General features: G+C 51.0%; 9 protein-coding genes across 9 annotated transcripts; 3 read left to right on the plus strand and 6 right to left on the minus strand.

Annotated features, from left to right (window-relative positions):
- Positions 1 to 185: 185 nt before the first annotated feature.
- Positions 186 to 1,417, minus strand: ABOM_003407 (putative C2H2 finger domain protein (Kin17); the record flags this gene model as incomplete). Its single annotated transcript, XM_022530537.1, has 4 exons — positions 186 to 917; positions 987 to 1,167; positions 1,230 to 1,303; positions 1,364 to 1,417. The coding sequence occupies 4 exons, from the start codon at positions 1,415 to 1,417 to the stop codon at positions 186 to 188; spliced, it is 1,041 nt and encodes a 346-aa protein (XP_022392112.1).
- Positions 1,418 to 2,040: 623 nt separating this feature from the next.
- Positions 2,041 to 4,215, minus strand: ABOM_003408 (putative chromatin remodeling complex subunit (Arp9); the record flags this gene model as incomplete). The annotated part of the gene is made up of 4 exons (XM_022530538.1): positions 2,041 to 2,254; positions 2,305 to 2,632; positions 2,689 to 4,117; positions 4,186 to 4,215. The coding sequence occupies 4 exons, from the start codon at positions 4,213 to 4,215 to the stop codon at positions 2,041 to 2,043; spliced, it is 2,001 nt and encodes a 666-aa protein (XP_022392106.1).
- Positions 4,216 to 4,792: 577 nt separating this feature from the next.
- On the minus strand, positions 4,793 to 5,518 carry nctB (negative cofactor 2 transcription regulator complex subunit NCB2; the record flags this gene model as incomplete). The annotated part of the gene is made up of 4 exons (XM_022530539.1): positions 4,793 to 4,912; positions 4,979 to 5,238; positions 5,404 to 5,430; positions 5,497 to 5,518. 4 exons carry the CDS (start codon positions 5,516 to 5,518, stop codon positions 4,793 to 4,795), a joined length of 429 nt encoding a protein of 142 aa, XP_022392107.1.
- Positions 5,519 to 6,326: 808 nt separating this feature from the next.
- ABOM_003410 (SDR family oxidoreductase) lies at positions 6,327 to 7,253 on the minus strand (the record flags this gene model as incomplete). The annotated part of the gene is made up of 5 exons (XM_022530540.1): positions 6,327 to 6,363; positions 6,411 to 6,574; positions 6,622 to 6,780; positions 6,841 to 7,154; positions 7,214 to 7,253. The coding sequence occupies 5 exons, from the start codon at positions 7,251 to 7,253 to the stop codon at positions 6,327 to 6,329; spliced, it is 714 nt and encodes a 237-aa protein (XP_022392177.1).
- A 251-nt stretch (positions 7,254 to 7,504) lies between these two features.
- On the minus strand, positions 7,505 to 9,033 carry ABOM_003411 (uncharacterized protein; the record flags this gene model as incomplete). Its single annotated transcript, XM_022530541.1, has 5 exons — positions 7,505 to 8,036; positions 8,092 to 8,411; positions 8,468 to 8,797; positions 8,896 to 8,923; positions 8,978 to 9,033. The coding sequence occupies 5 exons, from the start codon at positions 9,031 to 9,033 to the stop codon at positions 7,505 to 7,507; spliced, it is 1,266 nt and encodes a 421-aa protein (XP_022392176.1).
- Positions 9,034 to 9,383: 350 nt separating this feature from the next.
- Positions 9,384 to 10,763, plus strand: ABOM_003412 (uncharacterized protein; the record flags this gene model as incomplete). Its single annotated transcript, XM_022530542.1, has 1 exon — positions 9,384 to 10,763. The coding sequence occupies one exon, from the start codon at positions 9,384 to 9,386 to the stop codon at positions 10,761 to 10,763; it is 1,380 nt and encodes a 459-aa protein (XP_022392179.1).
- A 253-nt stretch (positions 10,764 to 11,016) lies between these two features.
- Positions 11,017 to 11,850, minus strand: ABOM_003413 (SDR family NAD(P)-dependent oxidoreductase; the record flags this gene model as incomplete). The annotated part of the gene is made up of 2 exons (XM_022530543.1): positions 11,017 to 11,682; positions 11,740 to 11,850. 2 exons carry the CDS (start codon positions 11,848 to 11,850, stop codon positions 11,017 to 11,019), a joined length of 777 nt encoding a protein of 258 aa, XP_022392178.1.
- Positions 11,851 to 12,423: 573 nt separating this feature from the next.
- On the plus strand, positions 12,424 to 13,744 carry ABOM_003414 (NAD(P)/FAD-dependent oxidoreductase; the record flags this gene model as incomplete). The annotated part of the gene is made up of 2 exons (XM_022530544.1): positions 12,424 to 12,878; positions 12,931 to 13,744. 2 exons carry the CDS (start codon positions 12,424 to 12,426, stop codon positions 13,742 to 13,744), a joined length of 1,269 nt encoding a protein of 422 aa, XP_022392173.1.
- An 841-nt stretch (positions 13,745 to 14,585) lies between these two features.
- ABOM_003415 (pyrroline-5-carboxylate reductase) lies at positions 14,586 to 15,510 on the plus strand (the record flags this gene model as incomplete). The annotated part of the gene is made up of 3 exons (XM_022530545.1): positions 14,586 to 14,616; positions 14,676 to 15,106; positions 15,169 to 15,510. The coding sequence occupies 3 exons, from the start codon at positions 14,586 to 14,588 to the stop codon at positions 15,508 to 15,510; spliced, it is 804 nt and encodes a 267-aa protein (XP_022392172.1).
- Between the last annotated feature and the right edge of the window lie 105 nt (positions 15,511 to 15,615).

Here is a 15,615-nt window from a genome sequence, read left to right on the forward strand (position 1 = left end):
ATAAGGAAGTGATCACTCTCCGTAACCGCAACCGCGCGGTTTGGACAAGTCTGGCGACATCCAACTACCATAATCGGCCTACCCGGGGGATATATGGGATCGGCGTGACATGTGAGATGACAGTCGTCAAGTATCCAAATTGCTATTGGACGTATGTAAAGGGAATTGTCAGTGATATGTCAACTTCAAGACAATTTTGGACGCTTAGGGTTCGGCATTCCAAATCCACCACGCATGCGCTTCTTTTCCATTGCCTCCATTTCCTGCTTCATGATCCTCTCCTGCTCACTCATCTTCTTGGGAGCTTCCATCACAGGGCCCTTCTTTCCGGCAAGGGGATTCTTCTTTGCAGCAGCAGCAAACACATTCTTCGGTTTCTTGTCACCCAACGACATCGACAGCTTGACTGCCGGCTTTGGCGCATCCTGAGCAGGAGCAGGAGCAGGAGCAGAATCGGGGGTCGGGACCGGGGCCGAATCTGGAGATGCAGAAGCAGCGGCAGGCTCCGGCGTTGCCGAAGCGGCGTTATCCTTTTCCTCGGGAGATTGTGGTTTCGGGGATTCGGTCTTGGATTCGCTGTTCGCCTTCGAACCAAAGCCAATATTAAGCTTGACTTTCTCGCCCTCCTTCCGCTGCAGATTCCTCGCTTCGGGATCTATCTCCTCCTGCTTGTCTGCGTTTTGTCTCGCGCGCTCGACCTGCTCCTGAATCTGTCGTTGCTCTCTCTCCTCATCACCGCGATCCTGACGCTCCTTCCTCGAGAGAGCCTCTCTCCGCCTCATCGCCTCCGGACTCCGATCGATATACGCAATAAAAAGACCCTTCTCCGTCTCCTCAACGCGACAAAGCCCTTCCCGTCCAAGATGAGCCACAAATTGTGTAAGGCTCTTCCATTTTGTAGCGTTTAGATGTATGTGCTATACGCATTCATTAGCCCCCATCCAACGCGAACCACAGATTAGAAAAGAAAGAGAAAGATAACTCACCGTCTTATCCGCGACTATAGTCTGGTAAAATATGTTGGCGTGTATAGCTTTTTCCTGGTGAGACGTCCTCAACTGAGTAAGGAAGTTATTCAAAAATTCCTTGCTGTACTCCTCGATATACTTTCTCGGATCCTCGCCAACCAAAAGAGCGTTTCTCACGTGGCTTTCGCTCTGGGTATGACTGCGTTTGAGGAATTGATGATTAGCAGAGGGCCATGCGAGAAGAGGCAATGTTTCACTTACCATTTGAATCCGTTCTCATCTCGGCATTGCTTCTCGCACATCTGGCAGTACCATCGGAGTCGCTGAAGGCCTTTCTGTGTTTGGTTAGCACATTTTCATTCTTGAATGCTTGCGGTGGGTTAGATGGGACGTACAGATTTGATCTTGTTGCTGATGGCTTTCGTGCTTCCTGCTTCTGCGCGCGGCATTTTGGGAGATGTTGGGTGGCGTAAGCCTGGATGTGAGCTGTGAGGCTTATTGGAAGTATAATGGGAGCTCTTCGGCTCAGGTGAACGGCGTAGGTATCAACTGTTCTTTCAGTCTTTCTTGGTCATATAAATCTGATATCGGGAGAAAGTCGCGACGGCGGAGACAGGCTGAGGCGGAAATAAGATAAGCATCCTTATCCTGGTCACGTGGTGTTCTAGAAAGGTCGCCATCCCGATCGGGTTAGTGCAGATCTGGTTAATCTGCACCTCAGGCAGACAAAAGCCACACGTACTATTAGGATTGTATGGACCTGCTAGTGGTGGATCGATTCGATTACAGTACTTTTAGGAACAAAAAATAGTCGTATTTAGTACTATACCTAGGAATTCCAACCAGACTCCACCTATCCTACCGCATCCTGACAAAGGGTTGCTTTTCTAATCAAGGACGCCAACACGTAGAATACAATAACCATATGTGAGAAGACCAAGTGTGTCATGTTCAACGAAGCTCCAACGCATTAGACAAGCCCAGACGAAAGAAACCATTTTCTTGTTGAATTCAACCCTGGTTGACAGAAGACAAAGTGTTGAATTCCATATACTAATTCTATTAATGACAATCACATGGAATATTCATGGATTGCAGAGGGCCCATTCTCATTATACTCGACACGGGTCATGAATCCCTTACTGAGCCCTTGATCAATAACGAAAACAACCTTAGAAGCGACTTGGGCTCCTAGAAATACTGCTTCCTCCATGCCATGACCGCCACTGGGCGCACCTGGGCCACCGGGCCCAGCGTTGGGACCGTTGTTCATTCCTGCAGACCCGCTGGTACCAGGAGCATTGGAGTTGCTGTGCTCCTTCACTCGGGGAAGTACTCTGGGGCTTTCAGGGTCTTGACAGAGGTTGGGGTCTGAGAATGGCCGGTAGAGCGATAGTGGGAAGCCATAGAAGGATCCATTGATGGGGTCCCTGGGGCCATGTTTCCAGCCGCCGGGTTGTTCGAATGTGTTGCAGCAACAAGCAAGGGGTTCACGCTGTGGCCAGGAGTATTGTACGGTCCAGTTTGACCAGGTGCAGGAGTGTTGGTTCCTCCGGTCGGCATAGGGGTGGAGAAATTGGAAGGGAGCTCAGAAGTGAAAATGGTGGCAGATGGCGAGAGAACGAACTTTTGTGTGATCGTGTTAAGCAGAGCTTGGGTGAATCCTACATACGTTGATTAACGACTCTGGCGATACTAGGTCAAAAACAAAGGTTCATACCTTTAATCTTACTACCGTTACCAACAACGACCAACGAATCCCAAAGTTCGCTGCGCTTGCTGGCATCGGGCACAGCAAGGATAGTATGGTGGATTTGCGTTGCAATATCTTCAAGAATATTGCTGGTCAAACGCTCCCCGGCTTTTTGCTTCGGAGTCGCAGACAAGAAACGCTCAACACCAACTTCGATCTCTCTTGTCTGGCGGATGTATCGTGGAGGAGCGTTGGGTGCATCTTTTTCCGGCTCCAAACGGGCGTACTCCTCGTATTGGAACGACGCCTTCTCTTTCTTGGAGTTGGGAAGACGAATAGGCTTCCCACCTTGGTCAATCGAGCCCTTTTTCGAACTGGATTTCTCCGCCTTCTCTTTCTCTCGGTTTGCTAGGAACTCGCTGGTGTTGCCGCTAACAATAGCTGCAACATCCAGCACGCCCTCATCCTCATCTTCTCCGTTGGTGCCTTCCGGGCCAGTTTGAGTGCCTTCACCAGGGCCGCGGGGAACGGCATCACTGGGGCCTCCCTCTTGTCCTCCCGTAGAAGCTGACGCGGCAGGGTTGGGGTTCTGTCGTGCGGTGGCTGCGGTGCCGGGCAAGGGCGTTCCAGCGGGTAGAATCTCGGTAATGTTACTCCTCTTCAACTGCTCGCACATTTCTCTTGAGAAGCCCTTTGACCCTAGCAGTTCTTGAAGTCTGTCCGTCATGTAATCTCCACCGCAACCGTGCAGGGCAATCCCTCGTCCATGTTCATTAACCAGGAAATCAGTGACGGCAGTGACGTCCACCTTCCCTTTGCCAACATCGACAACCGCCGCTGTCGAGGTGCCGTATCCATAGCAGATGGCGAGAGCAGAATCCATCATGCAGAAGGCCGGCGTCTTGAACTTCTCAAACACAAACTGCGTGATTGCCTCTCGGTCGCGCGCTGACCAAGCCGGTTGGGAGATAAGCATGATCGGCGTGTGAAATGGAGGGCTGAGAGTATTGTGAACATGTGTCAGGAGGGCAAAGAAACACGGCCAGTCGACAATGTGCCCATTCTCGAGAGGGTAGATAGCTCCCTCATCCGATGTAACATCCTCCTCATAGAAGATCTCCTGGGCTTCCTTTTTCGTCTCTCCGTTGGTTTCCTGGCCCTCTGTTGGCTCTTTCTTGCCCTCTTGCTCTCCATTCTCGGGCTTGGGGGTGGCCTCGTTGTTGCCTGTGCCTTCTGGAGCGGAGGGTTCCGCATCTTTCATCTCCACATCCTCCTTGGGCGCGTCCGTCCCATTGCTAGGTTTCCCTTCCTGCCGCCTCTCACGGATCTTATATGGTTCAAATTCGCCCTTCTTTGCGGCAGGGAACATCCGCGTGGGGAAGCGATAGCGAGCGGGTGTGAATGATTCGGGAAGACCCAGTTGCGCCAGGGTCACCTGCGAGCCTGGCGCAATTATCTAGAGGGACGGGATTAGTACGGGAGTATTCCGGGTTTGGGGGCACCAGTGAATGGAGGGTGACGTACCAAAATGTGCTCATCTTTGAAAGGCGGCATGGTGGACGATGAGGCTTGGGGAATCGTCGCAATACTCTCGCGGCCTCAGGATGCTCCGCGGTGTTTGCAGCGGGCGACACTTTGCGCGCGCGGGAGGTTGGGCGGCTACCCGTTCGGGCTAAGCGCGCCCGTCACGTCTGTGCTTCCATTTAGAGGTACATCACTCAATCTACCATCTTTACCACACAAAGGACGGCACTGCATACAATCTGCTTATTGATACGCTGACTGCATGTCTAAGCATCCAAAGCTTCATGCTTCAATATTCATGGATTGCTCAATCCCGTGCAAGTAGGAAAGGTATGTTGATATTGTAAGATTACAATCTATACACCATTGGTATTACATACGTCCAAGTATTGCGTGTACTGAATGGCAATAGTCGAGATATCAATGCAACTATACTTAAGGAAAAGAAGAAATAAAAAGCCAACCAACCCGTTCAGAAACCATGGTTTCAATTCCAGACAACCTAAACTCCGAGATTCTTCATCCGAAAGGCAAAACTCCGAACCCGTTCCCTCTATGACCAGCAAGAGTCAAACGCATTTCATATTCATTTATCCAACCCAGACATTTACTCCGGGGCAGCGTGGTACTTCTCCGTAGCAGAGCGGAACAGCTCCTGCTGCTGTCGTAGCAGCTCCTCTTCCGACAGTCCACTCTGCTCCATCTTGCTTTGCTTCTTTTCTCGCGACTATAGAGCAAGATACGCGTTAGCAAGTGCGTCCCTCTAGACACAGCACGTAGTGATTCCACCCACCTTCAGCTGCTCCTTGTGCTCCTCTGCCACAGCAAGCACGTCGGGGATATAATCGCCAAACCCAAGATCACGCAGAGCCCGCTCTACATGCTCACAGGCGATTGTTTTCTTCGCCTCTTTCTCGCTGATGTCATTGGCTTCGGAGGAGATCAGGGTGATGAATTCGACGCAACATTCCATCAGGAGATCGCGAGCGTCTTTGGAGAAGGTCTGGCCGGAAGAAGGGGGCAGAATCTCGGTGATGATTTTTTGGACCGTCGCTAGATAATCGCGATCAGTTAGGATGGGGTGCGCTGGCAGTAGGTACGTAGAGATGTTATGTCGCCATCTTCAAGCGACAAGGTACGCGTAGTCGAGACATTTAGCGTAATGATACTTGGGCGAGGAGCTTGGAACAATCAAAACCGAGTGACTCGGATGCATACCTTTAGGAAGCGACAGGTCATCGTTTGCTGTAGTAGATCAGCGCCAGCACTCTTCCAACAGCATGCGCCAAGACCCAGGTACACAATACTTACAACTAAATTCGCGATCTGACATGATGTCCCTTATTGAAGTGAGATGGTTGGAAGAGAAACACGCTCACACGCACAGAAAAGCTGTTGTCAAGGTAAAGGATCACTTTTTTTCCCAATGCGCGGGGACTATACTTACAATAAATAGTAGCGTCGATCGAATGCCAGACGCGGACTGCGTCGGCACGGAACAACCAGTGGGTACTGGTGGCAGAATCCTACCGCTTTGAGGACTATTTCTTGGCTCTGCAGCTTTTTTTTCCCCTGTTCTTTTCCACACACGCTTTCTCCCACAACAATGGGAAGCGAGAATGTCCTTATGATGCTGAGGAATTCAAAACTCTTCAAACTGCAGCCGTGTGCAGTACTAACACAAATGGTATGTTTATTTACCTTCCTACATTCCCTCTACTACAATGATGAACAATGTTGTCGCCCCTATCAGACCTTTCATGGTGACGTACACTGTCCAAGCCAAACGGACTACTGAAAATTATTTACACTTGTCTATTTTGTCGTGAAGAATGTTTGTGGCCTTCACTAACAATCCTGAAGTAAACTAGGAATTTTTCATGGCTTAAGAATCGGATCACAATGCGACGAACCTGTTATAACAAGGTAAGCTTCGAGCTTTTTTCTTATATCTACAACTTTGTATGATGAACAAATACACATTCCATGCTAAGTATGAAGGTGCTCTGCATCTAATGCTTATGAAAATGTACCTGCTTTTCATCTTTCGGCTGATTACTACCCCAATTTGCTGCTCTATATGTATCATCTTCTCATAAGGCGGTTTATGCTAACTGTCTATTAAGCTGATAGGTTGTAATTTACGCCTGAAAGGCATCGAGAGCCTTGTCATTCCACCTGTTTGGGTCAGCTTTGCCGTAGGATTCAGAGTCGTAGAAACTTACGATAGAAATTTACCCGACAATTCCTTGGGGCCATCAAGCACTAACTTGGCCATGACATGACCAGGCTGTTCCGGCTTGAGGAGTTTTCCATCCTTGTGGACCGTAGTAAACTTGGAGTGGACCTGGGGTTCCAGCGTAGTAGCATGGTCTTCTCGCAGCTCGCGCTGCATCTCGGTATCAACCATTCCGGGCCGAATCGAGATTGTCGTACGTCGGGCTCTTCCTCGCCCAGGGTAAGCGCAAGATGGTTCATCGCTGCCTTGGTTGCGCCATACAGACCCCAGCCTCTGTACGCTGACACGGCAGCACCGGAAGAGGTGAAGACAAGCTTGCCCTTCGTCTCACGAAGCGCCGGAAGACCAGCTTTGATCTGCCCAACCAATTAATGTCCATCCGATCTGGCACCCTGCCAGGGAAGTCATAAACTTACAAAGGCAACAAAGCTGATGAAGTTTACGTCGAATCCCTGCTTCCACTGCTCTGGATCGGCTTCAGCAATCTTGCCCACTTGTCCCAGCACACCGTGGTTCAGAACCATTCCGTCCAGACGGCCGAAGGATTTGAGGGCTAGATCGACGGCCTTCTGGCCGATGGACAGATCGGCGAGATCGCCATTGAGCACCTCCACCTGCTTGGTGTATTGCTCCTTCAGCTTCTGAAGGGGCTCGACACTACGAGCGATCACGACGACGTTGTGCGATTGAGGGGAGGTGAGGAGGTACTTGGCGATTGCGAGACCGATACCTGCAGGAGATCTTTGTTAATAAATCTCGTGTTGACGGTTCTGGTGTAGTGTTGCTGACCTCTCGAGGCACCGGTGACAATAATTGTTTTGGCAGACATTATCCAAGATCGAGTTTATGAGAACAGGATTTGAGGTGAGTGAAGGGAGAAGTTGTTTGGTTTGGATTGACTTCGAGGGTACCTCGGTCGACGATGTGGAACAGAAACGAGCTCCCATTGGCGGTGATGTAATTTCTGCACGAAATGAGGGGCAGATACCTGAGGCATGAATGATCATGTGGGGTCGCGTGCTGCATCAATAAGTAACTCTATCGCTGCTGCTCTAACTTGGGTATCATACAAAATCGCTGTCATCTAGCGGCCCATGCTTCTTCAATCACGGATAAAAACTGATCGGCAACAAAAAAGCCCTTCTGCTTCAGCTGGCTAATAAAATCCACTATGCGACTCCGTTCGGACTTGTATCTCCTCGTCATGCTGACTGTATACAAAGTTGGGGCGTAGAAAATAGCCTCAAGATATGAACTTTGAAGGCCGTTTTCTGCATGTTGCAGCGCATTCGTCGCTTGTTCATAACTCATCTGGTGTGTCATTACTGGTAGTTCACAATTCAGAGAGAGCCAGACCGAATCACAGAACATCAGCGAGATGTCGACGTTAACGCAGTGGTAAAACGCTAACATGGTGTTTGTAAGGCTCCTACCTTTTTCACTATTGTACCAAAGCAAGGAGGCAATTATATCCCGCTGGAATTGAGACGCAGTACAGGTCAACTCTACCCCCCCGTATTCGAGTTCAGATAATCTCCTTCCAGGGAATATGCGATTTGTGGGATCCAGCTGCAAACCCAACTCCTTACTTTTGGTTTTCCAATCTGCGGTCCTGCAATTTGTTAGTTTCAATCTTTTGCATGCCCGAAAAGCGATATTCTGCTCACAGCCACTGCAACTTAGCCCACATCTCAAGGTCCTCGCAGAAGTAGTCCAGGAGTTGGTCATCGGACAATGCGGATGCATCCTGCCCATGCGGAGGCAGGTGGTCCACCCTTGAACCCAAATCGTGCGAACGAAAGGGTAGCGCAAGGTCGAGGTCTTGCTCTAGACAAAGAGCCCTCAACGCATTCATGATACGGGCTAACCTGCGCATCGACCGCAGGAGAGGTGTAGATGGTGCGACAAATTTCCCATCTCGCCAGACAAAGACATGCAACTGGTAAACCCATGCACACCATGATCTCCCTGAAATGTCATCCAGGATCTAGTGGTTGTAAGCCAAGGATCGTAAACTGCTCATGCGCAGCCCAATATCATTACCTGAACAAAACTGAGCAGAAGAGCACAGGCTAAAAGGACATCTGATTTGCCATCACTGGACACCTCTTGAATGCCGAGTGCAACAGACTTCTGCAGCTGGTGCCATTGAATCACTAGGTCTCTTTTCTCGTTCTTCGAGAATGTCAGCAAGTTCGAGCTACGAGAGGCGTAGAAGCCCCCAACCAACGAGACTGTATCTTGAAGTATCTTATTCTCCTGGATCATGGACGCCATTGCATTGATAGAAAATGCTGTAAGGAGTGTAGGCGACAGCCCAAGGGCAAAAAAGAACGCATTAGTATAGTGCCCAGGTCTGTCCGTGGATAGTGGCTTGCACGGCCGTGAGCCAAGGAGAGGATAACTTTGGACGATGGACAAAGTAGATCCCGATGCGCAGGGGGAGGCACACTCCACTCCTTTTCGCTTACATGCAAGGCATGGCCGAGATCCGTCACACTAAGTGGATCAGTATGACTGAAAAGTTCAGGGGGTATGGATACTCCTGCATACTTTGCTATGATCTCTCCGGCAGCGTTCGCACCGGTGACCGAGACGGCGGCTATCATGGGCACCACAGGGCATTCTACCGAAATCGAAAACGACCAACTGCCATCAGTGAAGGGTTTACGTTTTTCTGACGAGTCATTCGAAAGTACGAGGCAAAGGCAGATGCGAAGTTGGTCCAGGAGTTAACTGCCCGAGGTTCTTGTTCTAGGGTTTCCCCACTTTCGCGACATTGTTGCCCAAAGCAGAATAGTGGCATCTGGGGTCGGAAACGAAGCCCTATCTCGACATGAGAGCTGACGAATTCATATCTATAAGACATGAGAGCTGCCCGATCTTCTCGATGGCTTTTTTTCTTATGTCTCGTTCTCTATAACTCGTGTCTAATACTCATAGTTCTGTACGGCCAACCATGCTAGCATTGGTTATACTTCTCGGCTTAGCCGTCCCATCTTTGACTGTTGCTCCAGCTGCTGCAAACTTTAACCTATCAACTGCAACCCTTGAGACCTACGGGTGCGATACTACTTGCCAGGCGGTTTTTGACTATGCGCAAGCTGAGGACCGGACGCTGTTCGGGACTGATTTTGAATTCGGCTTTTATGCCACGGCATCCAATTTCTCCCGATCCCAACCCGGTGATCTGTTGAAGTTTGAAGCCATTGACCCAAATGACCTCGATGTTATCAGTGGCATGTCTGCCTACCGCTTCCAATATACTTCTCAAGACCTAGACGGGTCCCTCGTCCCGGCTACGGGATTCATCGGAATACCTTATACATCGTTCCGAAAGGACAAAAAGTACCCGGCCATTGCCTACGCCCACGGCACCATCGGCGTGTTTGCTGGATGCCCGCCATCCACTACTCCAACTCTCTACGACTATACCAGCTGGAGTATCCTCATTGAGAAGGGCTACGCCATCATCGCGCCTGACTATGCTGGTCTCGGAAACAATTACACGGAACATAAATACCTTAGTTTCCCTGCGCATGCCAATGATCTCTACTATAGTATGGTTGCCGCTCGGAAAGCCTTCCCTGGGCTCTTCACAGATGGATGGATGGGTGTTGGGCATTCTCAGGGAGGTGGCTCCGTCTGGAAGCTTTCGGAGAGCAAGTTGCTTCAAACTGGGACCGCCGGAAAGTACCTGGGCACTGTTGCATTAGCACCTGCCTCCAAGATTTACGACATGACTCTACTTGGTGTCGAGTCACTATCTCAGACCTCCGATTATGCGTCGTACGACATCCTCTATGAGACCATCTGGCTACCGTTTGCCATTGAGCGTGTCTTCCCAAACATGAGCCGCGCGCCGTTTGCCGAAACACTCCAGAATCGAACAAAGATTGCCGATATGGCACAAGCATGTAATTACGGTATCATGTCGCTCGCTTATGGACTAAAACCTTCAGATCTCTTTACTTCAGCAATCAAAAACAATCCGGACTTCCAGAAGTGGCAGGATATGGTCGCTCCCGCCAATGGTGACAGGGCCGGGGAGCCTATGATGATCATCCAGGGCTTGAATGACACAGCCGTCTTGCCCCAGATTACCATTAGCTCGTTCAAAGACGCCTGTCGTTACGGGAACGAGGCCCACCTCAGGTTGTATCCTGGAATGGATCACTCTGATGTGCTGACTGCGAGTTCCCCTGAGTGGTTGGCCTTTATTGATGGGCGCTTCGCTAGTTGGAAGACTACAGGAAACTGCAGCACCATTACACACCAGCCTTTTGACGCTGTTCACATGGTGACCGATCCCGAAGCTGCGGACATGGCAAGTATTTAATGCTTATAAGGGATACAGAGGCGCCACACATATAAGTAGCCGTATACATATCAGAACCAGGCATAGTTTGTTTTGCACACAACGCGTGGATACAGTATTCATGCAGTATTTTGTCTCTCATTGGCAATTGTTATTCTCAAATGAAATCTTCAACATAGTCTCTCTTTTACACTTCTTACAGACTCCAACCATCGGTATCCCATAGACTATTTGACTTCTATCTGCGACCTCCAACACCCAACGTACCCAAGAATCAATACATCGCGTACCCCCCAGAAGCGGCAATCGCCTGCCCCGAAACCCATCGACTCTCCTCGGAAGCAAGCCACGCCACAACCTGCGCAACATCGTCAATCGTCCCAACCCGACGCTCCACCGGCGTTACAGACTTCTGCATTTCCACCAACTCCTTCGGAATATTCTCCAGCATAGCCGTCTGCACCGGCCCCGGATTAACAGCATTCACCGTATGCCCGGCATCGCCCAACTCCGCAGCCCAACACCGCGTCAAGCCCTCCAAGGCGGCCTTGGACGAGCAATATATCGACAGATTGGCGAATCCCGCCCGTGCACCGATCGAACTCATATTGATGATCCGGCCGGGCGCACGCAGATGCGGGAGAGCAGCCTGTGTTAAAAAGATGGCGCCGCGGACGTTCAGGTCGTAGACGAGGTTGTAATCTTCCACCGTGAGATCCGAAATGGACTTCACTAGTTCCACACCGGCGTTGTTAACCAAGATATCGATGTGGGGACCGAACGCTTGGGTCGACGCTTCGACAATCGTCTGTCCGGCGGGTTGTTCGCGGAGGTCGGCGCGGACTTTGGCTGCACTTGCACCGTTGGTGAAGCCTTTGATGTGCTCGATTAATTGGTCCGCGATGGGTCCGCTGCTGGATGATGAATATGTTATCAAAACCTAATTCAGCTGTTAGATAAGGGACGGCGAATGGGGTTCAGGGTATACTCTGCTCACTTTAGCTCCTCGGCAGGCCAATTCTTCAGCCAGTCCGGCGCCGATTCCTCTCGTTGCGCCTGTCACAATAGCGACTTTGCCGACTAATGTTTGGGGCCTGGTTGTGACCATCTTGTGTTATCAAGTGACGAGTGTATGTATACCTTGACACCTTGTCGCAGGTCACTGCGACGACTATCTGAATCACCTGGGGAGAACATGTCGCTATTTATCATTCCCCTTGTATTACACATCGCTGGCAGTCGGCCAATCATAGAATCTAAGTAGGATGAGTTCCTTGATTTGAATTGACTCTCGTCCGAACCAATGCCATTTTCCCCAAAGATTTCTCGGACCTGAAAATCAAGGCATCACCGGTCGGGACATTCACGCCATGACATCATCTGGTGCCTGAGGAAGAGGTCCAAATGATCCATATCATACACACTTAATAGGTAGTAATCAATCACCTATCCTTGCACTCGACCTCGTTGTCCAGTAATCGTGAAGAAACCACTATCACTAGCCTCCGAGATAGTATCAAACCCGACGGCCACATCTCCGCAATTCGCCAATACCCCACAGGATAAGCAATGCAACCCTCCCCGATGATTACATATCAAGTCCCAATCTACTTTCCCCAGAATCAGGAACAAAATCCAAAAACAAACCAAAAACACAGAACCCCCGAAGCAAACCCCCAAAATGCCAACCGTAATCCTCGGCGGAGGAATCATCGGCTCGGCAACCGCCTACTACCTATCCGAGACCCGTCCAGCAGGAGATATTCACGTCGTGGAATCCTCGTCGCAACTATTTAATTCTGCGTCGGGGTATGCGGCTGGGTTTCTGGCCAGGGATTGGTTTGCACCAGCTGTTGCTTCTTTGGGTGAGCTTTCGTTTGGGCTGCATGAGAGTCTGTCTGTTGAGCATGGTGGGGTGGAGAGGTGGGGGTATATGAAAGGAACGGCATTGAGCTATGATGCGAGGATTATAAGAGGAAATGGCACTCGTGGTGACGGCTGGATGGATAGGGGGGCTAGTCGAGCGGAGACTGCTTCTGGGTCGACTCTGGGGACTGCGATGGGGGCTCCGGCTTGGTTGACGGTTCAGCCGGGCGTGGAGGTGGAGAGGATCAGTGATGTCGATACTGCCCAGGTGTTGGTATTGCCCTTGAGTTGAGTGTTGGGTAGTAGGCTAATGATTATCCAGTGATCCGCTGAAACTATGTCGGTTTCTGATGGATACGGCTATATCTCGCGGTGTAGAGCTCCACCATCCGGCTAAGGCTACTTCGCTCGTGACCGACGCAGACGGGCGTATTACTGGCGTCCGAATTGTCGATCTCGTCTCACAGGAAGCTTCCACGATCCCGTGTACCCATCTGGTTATCTGTGCGGGAGCTTGGACGTCGCGTGTCTTCGAGGAGCTCTTCCCTTCCGCTCCGGTCTCCATCTCCGTCTCGCAGTTGGCTGGATACTCTCTCGTCCTCCGTTCTCCTAGACACACCCTGGAACACGAGCGACAAACATACGGAGGACGATGCCACGCTGTCTTCACCTCAAACCCCTTCTCCTGCGGCTTCAGCCCCGAGATCTTCTCGCGACAGGGCGGCGAGATCTACATTGCTGGGCTGAACGATCCGGACATGCCACTGCCGGGTCGGGCAGAGGAGTCTCGCAGTTTGATCGATCAGAATGAGATGAAGAGGCTAGAGGCTGTGTCAGCCCAATTGATGGGTAAGCTCATGCGTGAGGATGCTGGGGTACGCGACACAGATGATCTGGAGGTTCTTCGTGAGGGACTCTGCTTCCGTCCTGTCTCCGATCGGGGAACGCCTGTAGTATGCCGGGTAGACGATGATTTACTGGGAGGCGGCGTGAGGACTGATGGCCACGGTGGTGTGTTTGTGGCTTCTGGTCATGGTCCTTGGGGGATCTCGCTGTCGCTGGGGACTGGGAGGGTCGTGGCGGATATGGTGGAGGGGGTGCGGCCGAGGGCTGATGTGGGTGAGTTGGGGCTTTAGGTACAGTTTTCCTGGCTGAGATGCTCGATATCTACTTTCTGGTATCTGGTATATAATTTCTACCTCTTTATAGATAAAAAAAGGGATCCATTGGGATCGAGACTACTCTAGGTTGACCTCCCGACTTCTTAGCCCTAGAATACGGTAGTAACTATTATATATAACCACTAGCTTTACCAATGGCAAAAGTCACCCGCAAGAAAAATTACGTAAAACCCATATAATCGCTGTGAAAATCGCTGTAGATCTCTCGTACTGATTCAACTTCCTCATATACACCCGAAACACTACAAAATATATGATATTGTGGAACAAACACCACAGTTGACCAAGGTTTAGAACCCTAGATATTTAATATGCTGAAATTAAGATTTTGTTCTTCTATATTATAATAGGCTGCCGCCAATCTTTCCACCGCGTAGGTGGCCTAGTGGTATGAAATCTGCGAGAGGTACCACGTTCGATCCGCGGTGGGCCCTCTCTTTTTTGCATCATCCATTCCAGCCTATGAGAGCATGGTGACTACATAATTGTTGACCTTCACTCGTCAGGTATATCGTTAGACTAGATAGGTAGAAACCATGCCAGGTTGCCTAATACCCAAGCAAAAGCTCAATGGACGATAACTTCGCGGCCCACCAAAAATTCACCCGTTTTATCCACCACCAGATCAACGACCGCGGCGACGACGTCCGAAGATAGCCATATCAATGAGTCAAGCTCGGAATCTCCGCCCGACAGCTTGAACACCAACACCACCATATCCCAGACCACAAAACGACGCCTCTACCAACCAACAACACCAGCCACCTGAACCCCAAAACAAAACAACGCAATCACAATGCCAACAACCCTCGCATTCATCGGCTGCGGTACGTCTTCCCCCCAACCTCCAGCATGACAGAAGAACCCGCTAACAAAAGCCACGCAGGCAACATGGGCTCCGCAATCCTAAGCGGGCTGCTAGACGCCACCCGCTCGGAACCCGCAACCGCCAAAATCACGCACTTCACCGTGAGCACGAAAAGCGCGACCTCAGCGGCCAAGCTGCGCGCCGAATACGCCGCAGACTCGTCCCGGGTGACAGTCGCGCACGGGGCCAATGTGCGCGCCATGCAAGACGCAGACATCGTCATGCTGGCGTGCAAGCCCTTCCTGGCGCAGAGCATTCTGGCCGAGCCGGGCGTGTCGGCGGCGCTGGTGGGGAAGTTCGTGATCAGCGTCATGGCGGGCAAGACGCCGGCCGAGATCATGGAGTTCATTTATGGGGATGGCGGCTCAGCCCAGACGACGGAGAACAGGCCGGTGATTGTCACGGCCATGCCGAATGTGGCCGCGCGACTGCGTCAGTCCATGACGATTGTTGAGGAGAATGCGGCGCTCTCGCCAGCCCGGGCGGAGGTTCTGACGTGGTCTTTGAGCAGATTGGCACGGTGAAGTTTGTGGCACCGGATTTGGTGAATGCCGGGTCGATGGTTTCTGGGGCGGCCATGGCGCTCATGAGTCTGGCTGTTGATGGCATTATGGATGGTGCTGTCATGGAGGGCTTTCGACGCCCGGATGCGATGGAGGTGTCGGCGCAGGTGTTGGAGGGGTTGGCGGGGTTGTTGAGGGAAGGGGTTCATCCGGCGGTTTTGAGGGAGAGTATTTCCTCGCCGAAGGGGTGTACCATCCAGGGATTGTATGCCTTAGAGAAGAATGGGGTGCGCGGGGCGTATGCTGAGGCGTTGGTGAGAGGTATCAAGCACCTGAGGGGGGAGACGTAGATTGGCCAAGTCAGGCTTTGTATGTATGTATGTATGTATGTATGTGAATGAGGGGTATTACATGATCGATTTAGACATGAATAGTTATAGACTTTTTCAGTCCTG

Source organism: Aspergillus bombycis, assembly GCF_001792695.1.
Source record: "Aspergillus bombycis strain NRRL26010 chromosome Unknown contig00016, whole genome shotgun sequence".
Lineage (NCBI taxonomy): Eukaryota > Fungi > Ascomycota > Eurotiomycetes > Eurotiales > Aspergillaceae > Aspergillus > Aspergillus bombycis.